The 20,000-nt window shown below is 48.0% G+C and overlaps 1 protein-coding gene across 4 annotated transcripts in view; it reads right to left on the reverse strand.

Moving 5' to 3' along the window:
• Positions 1–20,000, reverse strand: part of LOC122254415 (uncharacterized) — a 226,717-nt gene that overhangs the window by 27,348 nt on the left and 179,369 nt on the right. For 3 of the 4 annotated variants that reach the window (XM_086554852.1, XM_043018090.2, XM_043018091.2), the window contains exons 2-3: positions 14,818–14,942; positions 8,621–9,682 (exon numbers count right to left, since the gene is read on the reverse strand). In XM_086554852.1, coding sequence (XP_086410978.1) covers positions 8,621–9,682; positions 14,818–14,935 — 1,180 coding nt within the window. In that variant the 5' untranslated portion in view covers positions 14,936–14,942. Of the gene's footprint in view, positions 1–8,620; positions 9,683–14,817; positions 14,943–15,451; positions 16,775–20,000 lie in introns of those variants that run through there. The other variant, XM_043018089.2, reaches the window with a different exon arrangement.

The raw sequence follows: 20,000 nt of genomic DNA on the forward strand, positions 1-20,000 counted from the left end.
ATTCCGTCAAGAAGTTGTTCCTGGCGATGTACCCGGAGCCAAGGACTCCCTAGGAAGCGCTTGTAGATTCTCGGGGATTTGAAGATGGCCTCGCCCTGGGACGGAGGTGGAGGGAGGGGGAGGGGGAAGGGGAGGGGCAGGGGTAGGGGTCAAGGCCGGTGGTTCAACTTTCCGCCTTGTCGTTCGGAGTCACCTCAATTTGTCTGTTTGTTTGTTGGCTGCTAACGACACAACCTATCTCGCTGGAATAGACTGGCGCAATAGATTCTGCTACGCAATCAAAACACGTAAAAATATCTAACTCCAATGGTGCCGTTGGAGAGGATGATGACCGAAAACAATAAAACAAGGAAAGTAAAAATATCAACATTTAACATTCGGGTGTTGGCTGAGGCTCCCGCTTAAGGCTGACCCTTCGCTCGGGAAATTCGAATCTGCTATGGCTTCTTCCCAGGGCTGGAAAAGCGCACTTTGTCTTTAATTAGTGGTAAATAGCAAGAATAATAAAACAAAACTGAAGGAGCAACAGGATTCTATGTTTCCAAGCCTATTCTATTTCTAACGGAACATACTCGGTTAGATCAAGTATGCGTCAATCACGTATCCGTCCGCCCCAGCCTCCCCTCACACATTGAAACTGAATTAAAACTCTCTCTCTCTCTCTCTCTCTCTATCCTACCCCCTCTCGCATCTTGTTTACATTCTCTTATCTCTAATATTGTATTCCCACTCTGCAATGCACTGCGTCTTCCCGCCTGTAAACACTTCAAAGAAACACTGTTCATAAATACAAGAAGGCGAAAGAAATAGAATGAGAAATCCTCTTTAAAACCTCAAAAATTCCTCGGAGCCTTTCAATTTACTCCACAAATTGAGTTCGTATCTCCATAGAGCAAGGCGGAAGGGGAAGGTGGGGGGGGGGTAAATGGGGAGAGGGGAAGTGGGAGTAGCTGTGGCAGGAATGAAGGGGAGAGACAGGGTGTGGAGAGTGAGAGTGAGAGGGAAGGAGAGACTGGGAGAATGAGCGAACGATGATTAAAGTGTAAAAATGATAATGGAACTGGAGAGAAGAGAGGGTACTGGTGCCCTTAGCAATATATCTTTTATCGAAACACGAAAAAGTCTCGTTACCCCCTCCCACCCCTCTCTGTCTGCATGTCTCTCCATTTAGAAAATATGTCCTTTGTAATAAATGGAGTGAATTATTTTGAATTTAAATTTTAAATCCCCCCCCCTCCCTCTCTCTCTCTCTCTCTCTCTCTCTCTCTCTCTCTCTCTCTCTCTCTCTCTCTCTCCCCACAAGACCGCTACCTGGCTTGAAGATTGCTAGCTCTCAGGCCTATTAAGACTGATGGGTCGTACAAGGTCGTAAGGTGACAGCGGTGCTGCCGACGGGGGCGGGGGGGGGGGGGATTAGGGTGGGGAAGACGGAGGCAGGGAGACACAGAGGAGAGGGGATAAGAAGGCTAGATGTCAAGAATGAAGTCGGAAAAAGGAAGGAGCAAAGAGAGACCCTTCCCTCCATTTCCTTTCCCCTTTTCTCTGCTGATCCTAGATTTTTTTGTCTACATCTCTCTTTCCTTCGTCTTGTCCTTCTTCCTTCGTATATCAACCTTTTATTCTCGTCCTCTCTCTCTCTCTCTCTCTCTCTCTCTCTCTCTCTCTCTCTCTCTCTCTCTCTCTCTCTCTCTCTGACACACATCTTAACAACATAAAATTTTTATGTTACACACAGATGACTCCACGGACTTCTACTTTTTCAATCTCGCGTATTCCTTCCATCACCTCTTCGTCTTCACCACTTCCTCCTACTCCTCTTCGTCATCGCCGTCATCATCACCAAACCCTCCTGCCCATCACCCTCTCTCCTACTGATCCCACTCTATTTCCTCTTCCTTACGTGTTGTTGCTCCTCCTCCTCCACCTCCACCTCCTCCTCCTCCTCCTCCCCCTTCTTCCTTCTCCTCCTCTTCCTCCGTTAATGAGCCCAGAGTGTACCTGTGGATCAGCCAGCGTTGACCTCGAAGGCGCGTGGTCACGAGAGTGTGTCGACGTATCTTAGGACGATACAGGAGGAGGCATCAGGGTGGATGTGGGAAGGAGGGGGAAGTGGGGGTGGAAGACGGCGAAGAAGGGGGGAGAGGGGTGGAAGGGGGGGAAGGGATGGAAGGAGGAGTGGGAGTGGAAAAGGGGGATGAAAGGAGAAGGGATGGAGAGGGGTAGCAGAAGGCGGGCAAGGGGAGGGGGGAGGGAGGAGGGTGGTGGTTTCGGTGACAAGGAGAAAACATATGAAATACTACTGGCGATGACAACGAAAGCTACAGCAAGCACACAAATCATAGGCATGACTATAATTCAGGTAATAATAATGATGACAAAAATAACAATAACAGCAGTAGCAGTAGTGGTAATAGTAGACTGCCAATGCTACTACAACTAACAGTGACAACATAACAATAATAGAAACAGCAGGAACAAGAACAACAACAGTAATACCAAATAACAATAAGAACAACAACAACAACAAGAATTTACTAAAAGCTCAAGGGTAACCCCGACCACCAGCCACCGAAAAAGCCCAAGACACACACTGCTGCCACCGCAATGCAACTCCTCCTCAGCCGACACTTGCACCAGAGACACGGCCGCAAAAAGGAGAAATTCCGGCACTTACTCGGAATGAAGTACTGTAATGGCCCGTAATTCTGAGTGCCTCTTACCTCACCTCGGCCGCAGAGGGACGAGGCTCTCACAGCGACAAAAAAAGGATAATCATTTTCCATTGCGTTCGTATTAGTTCACTTTCGTGGCTGTTGATGTGTTGTAAACTGTTTTTTTTTAATCATTTTTTTTAATGGGATGGATACAAAAAATGGACAGGTTTGCGGTGATAACTACCAGATAGGTAACGGGTTTGTGATGATAATTGATGGTAATTATTCAGAATACGACGGTGTTGTTTGGGCACGTTGCATTCAGCCAATCGGAATTGTTTCACGTGCACCGTCTCGAGACAAAAAAAAAATCATAACCTTCATTCACAAAGTTCGTGCGAATTGCAAATGATTCAGGAAAAAAATTATCGTTTTTCTAAAACCACCTTAATTTCGCATTGCCCTTGTCCTATTTTCGTCATGTTCTCGGCTTGGGTTGCCTGATGGACCTCCAGATTAGAAAGAAAAAAAACGGCAGGAAATTTAGTGATCGATTGAAAAGTCCACAGGAGGGTATTTCAGATGACTTGGGATAAAGAAAAAAAGAGAAAAATACACCGCTCACGTTTTTAGCTCTGACGTCACCGTGAGAATAACTTCTACTGGTCGTAATATATGACGTCATTTACTAAGACGATCATTGATTGGTTGTGAATAATTCAGTCGGCAGGGAGCGTCGTCGGTTGTGGACGATGACGTCATTCAGTGCTGATGGTGGAAAGAGCGCACGGCCGCTCGTCATGAATTCATACGGAAAACGGTCAGAAATCATTAGGATACAACGAGGAAGAAAATGTCGCGAAGAAGTAATTATATACATATTTTTCATGAAATAATACGAAAAATCACAAAGGCAAAATAGCACGGGAGGCTGTCGAACCACAGCATTAAATAGCTGACTTCCTCCTTGCAGAAACACACAAATAAAACTCTAACTAAATAACAAGGAGTAGCAGTACTAGTAGTAGTGATTAATATTAATATTACTACCAGTATTAATATTAACATTAATATTAATAGTAAAGATAACACTATTGATTATAATAATGATATTAACAACAACAGCAACAATAATAATAATAAGATAAATAAAAACAGTAGTGATAATAAAATAGTAATATCAATACCATTACTACAACTACAACCGACAACAATTCTGATGATGATGATGATAATAAAAAAACAACAACAACAACGCCGACGCCGCCAGGACCCGCCCAGCCCTCCTCCCTACGCGGCCGCAGCGTCAGCGCCAAGGTCCTGGCGCCGCACCTTCTACCAAGGCTGCGGATCCACGCGGCCGATCGCGAAGGTGAGACGCCAACTATTTATAGAAGTTTATCTCATTTCTTGCGATCCTTTGGGCTTCGTCCGCGCTTCCTTGTGGCGATTGCGGGGAATGCACCGCGCGCCCCCCCTGGAATTCCGGCCGGGGACATCGCGGCTTGGCTCCTCCTACTTATGCTTTTGAAGTCCTTTGGGAGTGTTTACTAGTTAGCTTCATTCGTTTGCATTCATGGGGGATATTCTATTAATTGGGTCATGCTTTAACATCGCCGTGCATCGGTTCAATGGATAACTTTCTAAGATTAATGGTGGAGGAACAAAGAGTTTAGGAATGAAGAAAGTCCAAGGTGACGAGGAGCCTGGCTTTGCATGCCGGTTGGTATACATTTGTGCACATGAATGTATTCTGGAATGTAGATAATCTAAAACAACAAAACCGCCTGAGTTTCCAAATGAAAGTGTTTCAATGGCATGCAACCAAAACGGCATCTTAAATAATCTTCGTCAATCATTACGGCGTTGCAGCAGTAAACTCCATCAACAAGGCAGCTTCAAGTTGCAAGATTGATGGCGTTGGAAGCTGTGCAAAGACGGAGGACGCAAAGATTCATAAAAAAAGGCACATTGTCAACAGTCTTTTAAGTTGAGACTGATATGCATCGAAGTAAGTTCGTTCACAAAAAAAAAAAAAAAAAAAAAAGAATCCACGGTTAGGGAGAAAGAAACCGAAAGCAAAAAGGAGAAGAAAAAAAAAAAACTGCTTGACTTTATGAGACGTAAACGCAGTCACCCGATTTATACCGAGAGCCTGGAACATTCCACGCTCAGCACCGCACTCTTGGAGAAACGAACGTCGGTCAAGAATCAAGAAAAGGGGAAAGAAAAGGGGAAGAAGAAGGGACACGAGCAATCGCCTGGACTGGCCGTAACAAGAACACTTTCTCTGATCCCTGGAACGAGAAGAACACGACGACGGCGCCTGGAACTCACTTCTTGGCCGGGTTCCAGGCGCCCTCGACGTGACGTCACGCTGGGAGCACGAGGTCACCCACGCAGCAGGGTGGGGGTGGGGGGAGGGGTTGAGGAGAGGGGGGTTAAAATGGGGGCGCTAAGGGATGGGGAAGAAGACAAAGGGAGAAGAAAGGAACTGGATGGAAGGGATGGGAAGGGAAGTGAAGTGAAGGGGAAGGAGAGGGGGTTGAATGAGGAGAAGGAAAAGGAGAAGAAATAAGGAGAAAAATAAGGAAATGAGAAGGTGAAATAAGGGAAATGGGAAGGGGGAGAAGTGAGAACAGGAGAACCCGAAGGAGGGGGGGGAGGGGAAGAGGATAAGAAGGAGAATGGGACAAAGAAAAGAAGGGAAGGATAAGGAGAAGGAGATAAAAAAAACAACTAGAGGAGCGAAGAAAAAAATAAGGAGAGGAAGAGGAACAATGATGGGCGGGAGGAGGAGGAGGTAGGCGGTGGGCGGGCGAAATGGAAAGGGGGATGAGGTAGGATAAAGAGAGAAGACAAGCCATCAGTGGCAAGAACGAGATGCAAAGAAAAGAAGAAAAAGAAAATAAGTAAAAATTCAAAATTTGTCAAAAAAAAAAGAAAGATACATCAGCGAGAAAACAAAAGCGAAAAAGTATCAAAATCATATAGATCAATAACTGACGAAAATAAATAAACAAAACATGAAAGTGCAAAAACGTAGTGATACAAACTAAACCTCACCAAAGATAAGTGAAACTGAGAGAGAGAGAGAAAAAAACAAAAAAACTTTGTACTGTGGAATCGAACATCAATATTGCAACAGTCGCAACGCCGGAACACCCAATCCCCCCCCCCCACCCCCCTCCGCCCCCTCAACTCATTGCTCCTTGATTACCGATTGACCTTTGCAACCAACCTTCCTTCCCCCGCCTCGCAGCTCACTCAGCGCTTAACTTTTCACCTGGCCGGAAAATAACACGGAGGAAACAACCGAGAAAGAAACAAACAAACAAACTACGCAACACCAAAGGCAGGAAGGAAAACGAGAATGACAACGCTAACGGCACAAGCAATTGCGTCATCAATGACGATACTACTACTAATAATTGTAATAGTAACAGTAGTGGTAATAGTAGTAGCAACAGTAGTAGTAGTAGTAGTAGTAGTAGTAGTAGTAGTAGTAGTAGTAGCAGCAACAGTAGTAGTTGTAGTAGTAGCAACAGTAGTAGTAGTAATAGTAGCAACAGTAGTAGTAGCAATAGTAGCTGTAGTAGCAGTAATAGTAATAGAAGTAGTAATGGTAGTTGTGGTAATGCTGACAACACTACTGGCAACACGGGGTTCTCAAATGAATAAATCATCAACATCATCCATAACCATTAGAGTAGATCTACTTATCGTGGCCCCGAAGGAGGGCGTCTAGAGAAGAGAAAACATGCAGGGAAAGTCACGTCACGACTCGGACACGAATTAGGAATGAGAAAAGGCGCGGCAGCAATAAAGGAAAGGAAAGGAAAACAAGATCAAAAGTAGAAAATGGAGATAGGTCAGTCAGGAGGGGTGGAAAGGAGCCCCCTAAAAAAAAAAAGGTTCTAGTAACATTATATAAATAAGTGTTGGTAAGTCGATTTTCATATTTTTTTTTTTTAGTAATAGTGGCCGACATCAAGTTCTCTTATCCTTACTTTCCCTCGTTCCATAGATAACTAACTGCAGTAAATTAGATTTCTTAGTCTTAAGTTGCATGCAAAACTCCAAGAAACATATATGATATCATTATAAATGTCAAAATCGACCAAAAAGTCGACTAAGATTTTCGAGGCCAACGAGCTTCGCATCTTCGCACTAGGCCTAAGAGAAGAAAGGGATAAGAGGATAAACAGATGAAAGAGGTTTTTGTTTTAAAGGATACAAGAAGAAAGGAGAGACAGAGGGCGGAACGAGGCCTCCACGCCCTCCCACTTCAGGTGAGTAACTCAAGCAGGACTTCTCGGAAAGTAAAGAAAGATCCTGAAATGAAGCCCGTGTTAAAGAGGTTGAGGAAAAGGGAGAGGAGAGGAGAGGAGAGGAGAGGAGAGGAGAGGAGAGGAGAGGAGAGGAGAGGAGAGAAGAGAGAGAGAGAGAGAGGAAGAGAGAAAGAGAGAGAGAGAGGAAGAGAGAAAGAGAGAGAGAGAGGAAGAGAGAAAGAGAGAGAGAGGAAGAGAGAGAGAAAGAGAGGGGAAGAGAGAGAGAGAGAGAGAGAAGGAAAGAGAGAGAGAGAGAAAGAGAGAGAGAGAGAGAGGAAGAGAAGAAATATATATATATATATATATAATATAAGAATAATATATATAAATATATAGATATATAAATATATAGAAGAGAGAGAGAGAAAGAGAGAGAGAGAGAGAGAGAGAGAGAGGAGAAAGGAGAGAGGAGAGAGGAGAGAGAGAGAGAGAGAGAGAGAGAGAGAGAGGAAGAGAGAAAGAAAGAGGGGAAGAGAGAGAGAAAGAAAGAGGGGGAGAGAGAGAGAAAGAAAGAAGGGAAGAGAGAGAGAAAGAAAGAGGGGAAGAGAGAGAGAAAGAAAGAGGGGAAGAGAGAGAGAGAGAGAGAGAGAGAGAGAGAGAGAGAGAGAGAGAGAGAGAGAGAGAGAGAGAGAGAGAGAGAGAAAGAGAGAGGAGCGAGGCGAAAACAAAGCCGAAAAGCAACCCCTGCCAACCAAGGAAAACACTTCTGTGATTACGCATCTTGAAATAAAACATCAAGCTACATCCGCTGAGCGTTACTAAATACTAAACAAAAAGAAAAAAAATCGGAAAGAAATGGGAGATAGAAGTAGAAAAGGAGGTGGTGAAGGAGGAGGAAGAGGATGAGGGGAAGGGGAAGGGAGAAAAGGATGAGGGAAAAGGAGGAAAAGGAGGAAGAGGAGGAGGAGGAGGAGGAAGAGGAGTAGGAGGGTGGGAGGAAAAGACGACGAGGAGGAAGAAAATTAAGAGCTAGAGGAAGAAGAAGAGAGGGGAGAGGACGACCCTATAACCCATATCCTCCGACGCAGACTTGGGCTTACACTACAGCGTCCTGCGTGATCAAGCTACTCTACCACTACAGCCCCGATATTCATTTTGATCTCATAACAAAAGAAATGCAACCCTGCAAGCAAAGTAAAAAAAAAAAAAAAAAAAACTACAAGCGTAATTAAAAAGCACGATGACATTCCCAGATTTCCTTGTCCCGTAGCCCTGGCCAGCGAAGTGTCATGTGGCCGCTAAGAGTTCCTGGCAGGGAGAGCTGTGTTGTTTGTCCGTGATTCTCTGTTGCCGAACTTTCGGCTTAGTGTCCCGTTGTGTGCATGCAGGAAGATTTAATCCATGAAGACAAAGAACCTTTTAGGAGGAGTTTCAAGGTGACCGCGAGAGACAAGAGGTCCTCTCTCGGGGCTACGAAGGCTGGAGCTCAGAGGGATGCAAGGGACTCCAGTTTACATACGAAGAAAAAGCCATCGCTATTGGTTTGGTCTTTCTATCAAGTCCAGGTAGATACTGTGAAGGAGGTTCCCGAAGTGTCATGCAGACCAGAAGGAGGGAGGCGACAAGAGACTGAAGAGGACCCAGCGAGCGCGGGTCGGAGAGCCCGTGCCTGGGAGCCATGCACCGAGCCTTTACCTTGGTGCACCGGGACTGCCTGCGCGGGCGGCTGCTCGCCCATGGCTTGGTCGCGCTCGTCGGGGTAGCCGAGCGCTTCGTACGAGGACGGGAGCATGTTGCCGATCGGCGAGTGCAGGCCGCCCATTTCGGCCATGGCCAGGCTGTGGGCGTAGTAGGTTCTCGGCAGCTCCATCTCAGGGCTGAAGCCGGGCTGGTGCTGGCCGTAGCCTTCGTACTCGCCCTCGTAGCCCCCTTGGATGGCAGGGTAGTGGTAGTCCACGCTTCGCTGGTCGAAGCGGAGGCCGCCCCTGCCCATGTACTCCGGAAGGGCGTGTGCGGGTGGCAAGGGCGGGTCGGGGTCCACGGGCAGCGGCCTTCCGGCGGCTTCCACGGACAAAACCTCACGCATCGGCAGCGGCGTGGGACGGGCAGGGATGGCACCTCGGACGGGCGGGGGCGGGGCGTCGCGGGGCAAGGGTGAGGACGAGGGCGGAAGGACGGCCGAACTCGCACCCTCCGGAGGCCCGGCTCTCAAGTCATCCTGGACAGGGCTCCTGGAGGCCGAGCCAGAGAGCTCCGCCTGAGAGCCTCCGGTGGAGAGTGGCGACCTGCTCGCCGACCCCGTCCTCGAGCCAGTCCCGCTCGGCCCGTAGCCCGCGCCCGACAGACCGGAGCCTATCAAGCCGCCGCCCCTGAGGAGGACGGCCTCGCTCTCCTCGGGGGAGGGCGACGCCTCCTTCGATGGGTCCTGCGCCCCGAGGGGACGAGAAATGCTGTCAAACCTGGCTAGACTGGGGGAGTCAGTGTCGGGGAGAGCGGCGCCACCACTACCTTGGTACGCCGTCGAGTTGTCGTCCGGCTGGAGATGCTCGCTGCCCGCTGCGGACGCTGCCACGCCCGGCGACGCGGCGCTCTCCTCCTGGCTGGCCAATGGCGTTGCAGCGTTCGCAGGGGCATTTGGCGTGTCCTGCAGGACGTCCTGCGAGTCCGACGAGAGATGAGGCAAGACGCGAGGGCCGCTCTGCAGCGTCCTTCCCCCCGCTCCGCCCACCAAACTGCTGTTACTCCGGCCATCCGTCACTGTAAAAGGAAAAAAACACACGTAAGTAATCGTCGTTGTAGTAAGAGCAAACTGGTGAAACTGACTGCGTTCATATTCAGAAACTCCAGCCCTTCCTACAGCCTGTCATGTATGTATAAAATCCACGATTCAGTTTTTGAATGACGTAATAGCCACCGTAAGTAAGCGTATCAACGCAATGAAGGTATTCACATCTCTAATACAAGAAAGCCGTTTGAACAAGATGGGCTCAGCCTCATAATTACAAGTGATTTAGCAAAAGCATCAACGCGAGATGAACTGGCAATGACGAAGCATGGCAAGGATGGATAATTGAAGAAAGAAAGGTGGACAAATGTGTTACAGCAGAAGGGAAAGTAAAAATAAGAGGGAAAGGAAAAACGTACACAAAGAGAGTTCAACACTTTCACCTCGTTGCTCTCTGGCGTAATTACAACCGGTCCCAAACATTCGTGTGAGTCTGTGACTCGCCCTCCTATCGCCTCACGAGTCTCACGACACCAAGAGACTTTCAATCCTGGATCTTTTTTACAAGGTTTAAGAGAGACGGCGTCCTCTTTCTGTATATGGTCGCCGAGCTCTATCGCCACGAGCAAGATGTGATTCCCCAAGCACACGCCATGCGGATTAAGCGGTCAGAAGAGGGATGCGAGAAGGAAAGATATTATTAAGGAAGGTAGCCAAAAGAAAAGAGAAATGGTGAAAGGAACTAACGGAAGTGGGACACGAGTATACGTCTGAGAAAAGAAAAACAATATAGCGCCTCCCCCCCCATATCTAAAAAAAAAGAGGGGAAAAAAACTAACATCCCTTCTGTTATGAAAATCAGCCATCAAATATCTTTCAGTGCAACGTCAGTTCCGCCCATTCTGGACTTCGTTCCCCCTCAGGCCTCAGGGATACGTGTGAGAACAATGTCAGTAAAATGGAATAAAACAGAAGAAGGGTAATAAAAAAAAAGAGAGATGAGATAAATGCAGAGTAATGATAACAGAAATGCTCACTGGTGAATATGAGGAATGAAGTGCAGACATATAAAGGAAGAATAAAACACTATAAGGCAAAAAAGAAAGGAATAAAGTACAGACAAAAAGACGGAAAGAATAGAGAACAAGAGAAAGAGAGAATAAAAATCGAAGAGCCATAGAGGGAGCTTCAAATAGAGAGGAACCGGAAGGGAAGAAGAAGTACTTCCTGAGAGGGGCGTCGCGCACAGCCCCTGTATTGACGTCGCACGGAATCTCAAGTATAAAATCTTAGTCCAAAATCCTCTTGTGACCAATAAAACGTCTGCAGCGACGACGCCACACAAAGACCTTCCATCAAGGGGGATCTTCTAGACTCGAGGCCAAGGCAAATGTTATACGTTTCATTTCTGGCATCTCGTAGCAGTAGTGCTTTTTTAAAATATATAGAGTGCGGAGAGAAAGCCAATTTATGTATAAATAAATAAATGTGTGTGCTTGTATGTGTGTTTGTGTGTGTGTGTGTGTGTGTGTGTTTGCGTGTGTGTGTGTGTGTGTGTGTGTGTGTGTGTGTGTGTGTGTGTGTGTGTGTGTGTGTGTGTGTGTGTGTGTGTGTGTGTGTGTGTGTGTGTGTGTGTATGTGTGAGAGAGAGAGTGAGTGATTGAGTGAGTAAGTGAGTAGTGAGTAGTGAGTGAGTGAGTAGTGAGTAGTGAGTAGTGAGTAAGTGAGTAGTGAGTGAGTGAGTGAGTGAGAGAGAGAGGGGGAGAGGAGGGAGGGGGGAGGAGGGAGGAGGGGGGAGGGAGGGAGGGAGGGAGAGCGAGAGAGTGAGGGGGCGAGAAAGTGGAAGGGAGAGAGCAGGAGAGAGATAGAGAGATAGAGAGAGGGGGGAGATAGATAGATAGATAGAAAGAGAGGAGAGAGAGGGGGGGGAGAAGAGGGGCGAAAGAGAGAGCAAGAGGAAGGGAGAGAGGAAAAGTGAGGAAAAGAAAGAAAGAAAGAGCGGAAGACAGAGGAAAAGAAAGAAAAGAAAGATAGAAAGAAAGAGAGAGAGAAAGAAAGAAAGAAAGAGAGAGAGAAAGAGAGAGAGAGAGAGAGAGAGAGAGAGAGAGAGAGAGAGAGAGAGAGAGAGAGAGAGAAAGAGAGAGAGAAAGAGAGAGAGAAAGAGAGAGAGAGAGAGAGAGAGAAAGAGAGAGAAAGAGAGAGAAAGAGAGAGGGAGGGAGAACGAGAGAAAGAGAGTGAGAGAGAGAGAAAATCCATACGCGTGCATTCCAAACCGCTACCTAAAAAAGTACATCACGCACTTCTCTTCTCTCCCCCTAGCCTCCCCCCCATCCCCACCCCTCCATTTCACCCTCGAGCAAATCAAGGGTCTTAAACCGTACTCGAGCGGCTTCCGTGCCACCGCAAATAAGGTCAAAAGTCACGATCTAAAGAGTACCAATTATCGACCATCGTGACCGACATAGACGCCTGAGATTTCTATCGTGTACAACTGCGCGCCAACATCACATTTTCAGGTTAAATGGAGAAGAAAATAAAAGAAATAAATTAAAGATATAGATGAGAAAAAAAGAAAAAGAAAAGGTAAGAACATGGACAAATAAGGGGGGGGGGGCGGAGGAAGTGAGAGGAAGAGCTGGAAAGGAAATGGGGGAAGAGGGGGGGAGAGGGAGTGAATGAATGAGCGAGTGAGTGAGAGAAAGATATAGCGAGAGAGAGAGAAAAAACAACAATTAAAGCCCCACAACAACAGCGTCCCCGCCAGCCCCGCTCTCCCCCCTCCCCGCCCTGTCACGAAACACGAGTGTCACGAAAGGGTCATTTGGCTACTCCAAATTCTCGTCTTGTCGCTGACCCTTGACATTTAGTGCCGCTTCGTCGTCTTTGACCTTAATAGCCATATTCTAATCAATATCACCGTTTATTGCAATTCTCATATTTCTCAAATCAAATTGCTTATACTCATAATTGCCACCGGTATCACCATGCAAGTTCATAATCTCTAGCATCAATAGCATCAACATTGCATGATATACACTCGAATAACCATTACCATCCACCTCTATCTATCCGAATTATTATTGATATTAAACCTAATAAAAAAAAATATCTTTCGTTATCAAAAAACAATCGCAACCGTCAAAGTGCATCGAAAATGCCCGGGAAATCAAACGTAATTATGCCATCAAAATCATTTTTTCATCGGCGCCATTAAAACGTTACAAAAATTGACGAGCAATGATGTTCAAATCCAGGGGGCCCAAGGAAGGGGGTGGGGTGGGGGTGGAGGGGGTAGAAAATTCCTCTCCAAGAAGGGGGAGGGGAAGGGGGAGGGAAAAGGGGAGGGTGAGAAGGAAGGGGAAGGGGAAGGGGAAGGGGGAGAGGGAAGGGTAAGGGGAAGGGGGACGGGGAGAGGGAAGGGGAAGGGGGAGGGGGAGAGGGAAGGGTAAGGGGGAGGGTAAGGGGGAGGGGGAAGGGCTGCCGAGGATAATTTCGGCTTGTTAACGATCGTGATTCCACATACGGTGAAGAATTTTCATGGCCAACCCTTCATTTCTGTTGATGGCGATTGCCTTTTTCTTAATGTTACCACGCTTACTCTCTGAGGTAACATTCAATTAAGACTACCCCCGCAATGATAATGATGATGATGATATAATCCTAGAGGAGCGTCATGGAAAGCCCCCCCCCCCCCTCCAGCCCCCACCTACCCCACGCTGCCATCTAGCAGCCGCAACAAGAAACACTGCAGGAGGTCCCACAAGATTGCAGATCCTTGTTTAGGGAAGTTAACTCAATCTTTAAACTCTACCCCTCCCCCCCACTCTACCCCAAGCCCCACCTCTCTGACCCCCCCCCCCTAAGTCCCAAAGTCCCACGCTGCCACTCCAGTCACTTCGCCCGCCGCACGTATTCTGTTCTGTTGGTTGGTTGTCCTCTGAGTTGCGCCTTTCCCCTCCTTTCCTTTTTTTCTCGGTTGAGAAAGAAAGAGTGAGGGAGAAGGATAGAGGGAGAAAGAAAGAGTGAAGGAGAAGGTGAGGGATGGAGAGGGAGTAGAGGGAGAGGAGAGAGAGAGGATGTGAGGGAGGGAGGAGGAGGAAGAGAGAGGAGGGGAGAGGAGGGAGAGGGGAGAGAGAGGAGGAGGGGAGAGAGAGAGAGAGAGGAGAGGAGAGAGAGATAGAGAGAGAGAGAGAGAGAGAGAGAGAGAGGAGAGAGGAGAGGAGAGAGAGAGAGAAGCAGAGAGAGAGAGAGAGAGAGAGAGAGAAGTAGAGAGAGAGAGAGAGAGAGAGAGATGGAGAGAGAGAGAGAGAGAGAGAGAGAGAGAGAGAGAGAGAGAGAGAGAGAGAGAGAGAGAGAGAGAGAGAGAGAGAGAGAGAGAGAGAGAGAGAGAGAGAGAGAGGGAGAGAGAGAGATTTCTGAGTGTTCATAAATATCACACTCGATTTTCCCTTGCATAAATAAATTACCTCATTACTAACACCTCATTATCAACGCTTGAAGTTAATAAAAAATCTTCATTTGAATTCTTATAGTTTTTTCATGAAGATTTCCAATCCCTTCGTGATCTTTCATGTCAAAATCGTTACTCTACAGAAAATGAATACTGCTGCACCTGTTGGAACCCTTATTTCAATCATCACAACGCCATTGGTACCCGAATCAATCAGGTTCAGGCAACATTACCTACACCCGACTACCATCACCCCGTTGCATTGCAAAGGCCAAGCACTGCTCCGCACTGCTGCAACAACGTGTCCCGCCAACGCCAGCCTATCAGTTAGTTATTCACTGAGCGACCATTTCCCGGGTCAAGCGATTAAAGGTACAACTCCCGCTTCGCATATTGTGCTTGCTGAGTTTTGTGTATGTATGTATGTGTGTGTGTGTGTGTGTGTGTGTGTGTGTGTGTGTGTGTGTGTGTGTGTGTGTGTGTGTGTGTGTGTGTGTGTGTGTGTGAGAGAGAAAAGAGAGAGAGAGAGAATGAGCATATGCGCGTGTTGCTTGTGCAAAAATGACTCCTCTTCAAGTTCTCTTTCTAAAGATGATGAAAAAGAAGATGAAGTTCATCATAATGATGAAAAAGGATAACAATAATAAAAAAAGGACGCCCCTCTGACGAGAAGAGAGGATCGTGGTCTCTTGGGCCACGGCACTCACGGCACTCACCCAGGACGGCGTGGGGTCCCGAGATGTCCGGCTGGTACACGAGGTAGTGGAGGAGGATGTACACGACGAAGGCCGCGGGCAGGAAGGACAGCCAGCGCCTCAACTGCAGCCAACCCATGTGGAATCTGCGGAGGAGCAACAGGAGGGCGTTACGTGAGGGTCTGTGGAGAGGATGATCAGGGGAGAGACAGGAGATAGGGGAGGGGAGTGGGGTGGGGATGGGAAGAGTGGCGGGGGGGTCATGGGGAGGGGGGGAGAAGGAGGAGGAGAAGGAGGAGGAGAAGGAGGAGGAGAAAGAAGAAGGAGTAATGGGAAGAGGAGGAGGAGGAAGTAGGGGTAAGAGGTGGAGCGTGGGCGCAATCTACCCGAGGAAAGTAGGAGTAGGAGTAGGAGGAGGAGAGAGGACATAACATGAGATTTAATCAAATCTATTCCACCAAAAACAATCTTATATTTTTGCAATGACCTTCCATTCATCATGTATTATTGGCTTGAATATAATCACATCCGTGCACAATTATAGCATGCAGAGCCACACAGACACATCACTTGAGCAAAATTATCATGGCAAAAGTACCGAAATCTATTCCTATCAGCCAGTGTAATATCTTTTTGCTTGCTAACAATATATCACCTTCGACATCCGCATCTCCTGTGCAGGCGGCAAAAGCACAGACCGCACATGCTGTAACACATTCGAGCGCATTTAACGCCCAGCATCCCTGTCATCCTGACGCACGGGGGGGCGGAGGGGGGGCACAGGAGGGGCTCTGACCCCTGGCTTACGCCTTGGCCCATCTCAAGGGCAAGGCGTCCTCTCGGCTCTCGCATTAATATATTTCTCCTCGGATTATTTCCTCCGGTGGTCGACTTTTTCGCTCGATTTCCAATCCCTACTATGACGTGTACCTTTTCCTTTTCCTAGAGTCGATTTCTGCCTTTTCCAATTACTGTCACCTCCAAGAGAACGTGTTTTCTCTTTCATTTTCACGGTAGGAAAAAAAGAGTAAAAAACCCAAACTCGTTAGTCGACCACGCGGAAGTATTGCAGTGTTGACCTCACCGTGAAAATACCGATTTCAACGACTGTTTATCTTCACCGACGGTCGGTTACGGCAGGTTACCCACAACACTGCACACTTTTCCATGATCCTGCAACATCGGGTAGACGCGGCCAACTTTCCCGCCGCCTTTCAGGGTATTTAGATCTTGCTATGGAGGTGGACGCTTACAAACACTCATACACAGATACACATACGGCACTTCCTTTCACTGTAACACTCGTTTCGTGTTCTTTCACATAACACCAAAGGCTTCAGTGACGACAGAGATAACTTTCCACGGCACAAAGATTCCACAGGATTCTCGTTCACTCCGTAAGGGACTCCCGTTACGAAACTTGTCGGTTATTCATCACGACCCTCTCCCGCTGAAGGATACGAACATCGCGACTTGTCTCGGACCGATATCACGGAACATTAGCCTCCGCGAATCCAACCATCAATATTTCGTGACATTACCAGAGCTCCACCGAGAGGCGGGCACGCGGCGCACTACTGCCAGCGCTGGCCAACAACCCAAGCGCGCATCCTGATTCTTGCAGCATGAATGAGACACTCCCAGCACTGGCACAATGAATCTTAACCACACCGCATCACTGCCACCTCTCTGCTTCATCGTAAGACCTTCTCGCGTGCCGCTTTTCTGCCTCTACTTTAACTTCTACTTCCGTTTTCAAAAATAACGAATAACGAATTGCCAACCAAACTTTAACCCGCCGCCTCGTTGACGGACAGTTTCAGAACTAATCACTTTTCCTTTCTCTTGCTTTCTATCGAGCGCACACTGAAGCATCGTGAGGTTTTCTCTAAGGAATCCACACACGCCACTGCATCGGTGCTTCCTGTGGGCGATCCATAAGTCACTTCTGCGTCCTTCTCCCTCGCTAGTTGGGACGGGAGTGGCAATTGGTACGTCGCAGGGATTGTCTGCAGCTGTGTATCCTGCCGCTGTTGAAAATTCCCCCCTTCTCCTCCCCCCTCTTCCTTTCGCACTCTCCCGGACGAACCGATGACACTGACCAACACAAACACAAGACCAGAGAACGACACCTCGAGACCTCGCCGTCCAAACGTAAAAAAAAAAACGAAGAAACACGAGCAAACGACGAATATTAATCGCCACGACAACATCCAGCAAGTCCCGGCAGCTTCCGACGAGCACGCCGGATCTCCCCTCTACCCCCCCCTCCCCCCCGTAACCCTCCAGCCAGTTCGCGTAACACATAATTCCGGTGCCAGGATGTTCCGGCATGTTCGCGTTGCCTCGTTTGTACGTGACGCTCCGATTGCTCTCGATCTCCGTTTCACTTGACAATGGTGGTCGCAAGGACACCTGATTCACAACCGGGCAGGAGCATCGCTCACAGCCAGTGTAATAATTCTATGATTGTTTTCGGAAAGGGGTGGGAGGTGTCAGAATAAAGATTTTTATAACAAAATAGAAGGGCTTACTTTTTAAAGAATGGCGGGAATGAAATAAACTGAGAAAGAGGGAGACGGATGCGGGAAGAGAGAGAGAGAGAGAGAGAAACGGATGCAGGAAAAAAGAGAGACAGAGGGAGACGGATGCAGGAAGAGAGAGGGAGAAAGAGGGAGACGGATGCAGGAAAAGAGAGAGAAAGAGGGGGTTTGTAGAGAGGAAGGAAGGGAAAGAAGGAAATATAGTGATATATTGAAAGAAGAGGGTGAGGGAGAGGGAAGGGGAGAGAGAGGGAGAAAGAGGTGATAGTGAGGGCGGGGAGGATGGGGAGCGTACAACCTATTTCAACAATGGCAAGTGTTTGACAAGTCACTTCACAAAATAGGATAAAAACTTCCGTGTATTTTCGCAACGTTTGCACTGCAAGGACAGGAAAAATGGAAGTGCAATTAAAAACGTTCGCTTAACTACTGTTCATAAAAAAAATGGATAAATATATAGATTAATCAATATATAAACACAATATAATATATACAGAGAATATAACACCCACGTGTTAGAAAAAAAAATATATAAAAAAATCAGCCGTCAGCAATTTTCTAGAAACCCTAAACCATGCAATTACCCCCCCCCCCTCCCGTCCTTATTATCGTTCCCTGTCTATCTACTCCTCCCTTGCACCTCCTGTTGCCTACCCTCTTTCCGCCGCCCATTTTTACAACCACTTTACATCCATTTTCTCCAGCTATGTGTAACTATGATCACAAAAATGCAGTTGAAACTAATACTTTGTAGGTTGTGAAATACTGCATGGAGAGAGAGAGAGGGGGGGGCGTAGAAATGTAGGTGAGGGATGGGGATGGGGATGGGGATGGAGAGAGAGAGAGAGAGAGAGAGAGAGAGAGAGAGAGAGAGAGAGAGAGAGAGAGAGAGAGAGAGAGAGAGAGAGAGAGAGAGAGAGAGAGAGAGAAAGAGAGGGGGGCGTAAAAATGTAGGTGAGGTATGGGGATGGGGATGGAGAGAGAGAGAAGGGGGGGGGGGCATATGGATAGGAAGAGGGAGAGGAAGGTGTGACACAGATTAAGGGTGGGCTTTGTTTTACTGACACGGCAATGACATGTACACTCGCCTGCATTGTATTAAAAGAGCTGGATGAAGAACTGGGAAAATCTAGATGTAAAACAAAGCGTATTTAAATGCAACACATATATTGTACATGGGGATGCATGCATGTGCACACACGCACACAAACACGCAATTTGTTTTCAGGTTTCATATTCATATTTACTTATTTCGTTTTTCACGTTATTTCATATTTACAACTTTCACTTTTTTTCTCGTTTTTCCTTTTTATTGCTTCCTAGCCCTTCACCCTCTTTCCGCTTTTTCTGCTTATTCTCATTCCCTCTCCCTCCCTCTCTCTCTCTCTCTCTCTCTCTCTCTCTCTCTCTCTCTCTCTCTCTCTCTCTCTCTCTCTCTCTCTCTCTCTCTCTCTCTCTCTCTCCCTCTCCCATACACTCTGACGTGCATACAAAGGCAGGATTAAATGCAACCACGCCCCTTCCCTCCGCCCCTCCCCCGGCCTCCCTCCCCAACCCCTTCCTTTTACAACAGGAACAGGACACGGAAAACAATTCCCATTTTCACTTAAAAAAAACCCTCATTAAAAGAAAATGAAAGGGAAAGAGATAAGGAAACGCCAGAACTGTATAAAAAAAAAAAAAATAAATAAAAAAAATAAAAAAAAAAGTGAAATCCAAATGAAGCAAACAACGAAACTGTCCAAACTAATCTTCCAAAACAAAGACAATCAAAAAAACAAAGGCTAGGGAGGAAAAGAGAATCTCACATCTCTTCCGTTTTTAATTAATTAACAATTTACGAGAGAGTATTGCCAGTCTTCAAGACCGTCCCGTCCGCGCCCAAACCGCTTGAGTGAAAGACGCATAAATCTGGGTTTCCCCTTTCTGTCGCCCTTCGTTACGTCCCCTCAGATTCTCTTCATTCCGCCAACTCCCTTACTTCCCCTCCCCCCCCCCCCTTCACTCTAGCGTATGCAATAAGGCTAAAGACGGACGTAACGACCTCATTCGGACGACCCTCGAAAGCCTGCCGATTCTTCTGGCGAGTCGAGAGTCGTCTGTCTACCTGTGTACCGCGAGGAGATGGGGGCATGGAGGGGAGAGGGGGAGGAGGGGTATGGAGGGAGGAGGGGCATGGAGGGGAGAGGGGTATGGAGGGGAGAGGGGAGAGGGGAGAGGGGGAGGAGGGAGGAGGGGGAGAGGGGAGAGGGGGAGGAGGGGTATGGAGGGGAGGAGGGGAGAGGGGAGGAGGGGCATGGAGGGGAGAGAGGGGGAGGAGGGGTATGGAGGGGAGAGGGGGAGGAGGGGAAAAGGGAGAGGGGAGGAGGGGCATGGAGGGGAGAGAGGGAGGAGGAGCATGGAGGGGAGAGAGGGAGGAGGAGCATGGAGGGGAGAGGGGAGAGGGGAGAGGGGAGAGGGGAGGAGGGGCATGGAGGGGAGAGGGGAGGAGGGGTATGGAGGGGAGAGGGGGAGGAGGGGTATGGAGGGGCATGGTGGGGAGAGGGGAGGAGGGGTATGGAGGGGAGAGGGGAGAGGGGAGGAGGGGCATGGAGGGGAAAGAGGGAGGAGGAGCATGGAGGGGAGGGGGGGAGGAGGAGGAGGAGGGGAGGAGGAGGAGGG

The sequence above is a fragment of the Penaeus japonicus genome, unplaced genomic scaffold, assembly GCF_977035675.1.
Source record: "Penaeus japonicus unplaced genomic scaffold, GWHDUDI00000001_assembly GWHDUDI00000030, whole genome shotgun sequence".
NCBI classification, from domain to species: Eukaryota; Metazoa; Arthropoda; class Malacostraca; order Decapoda; family Penaeidae; genus Penaeus; species Penaeus japonicus.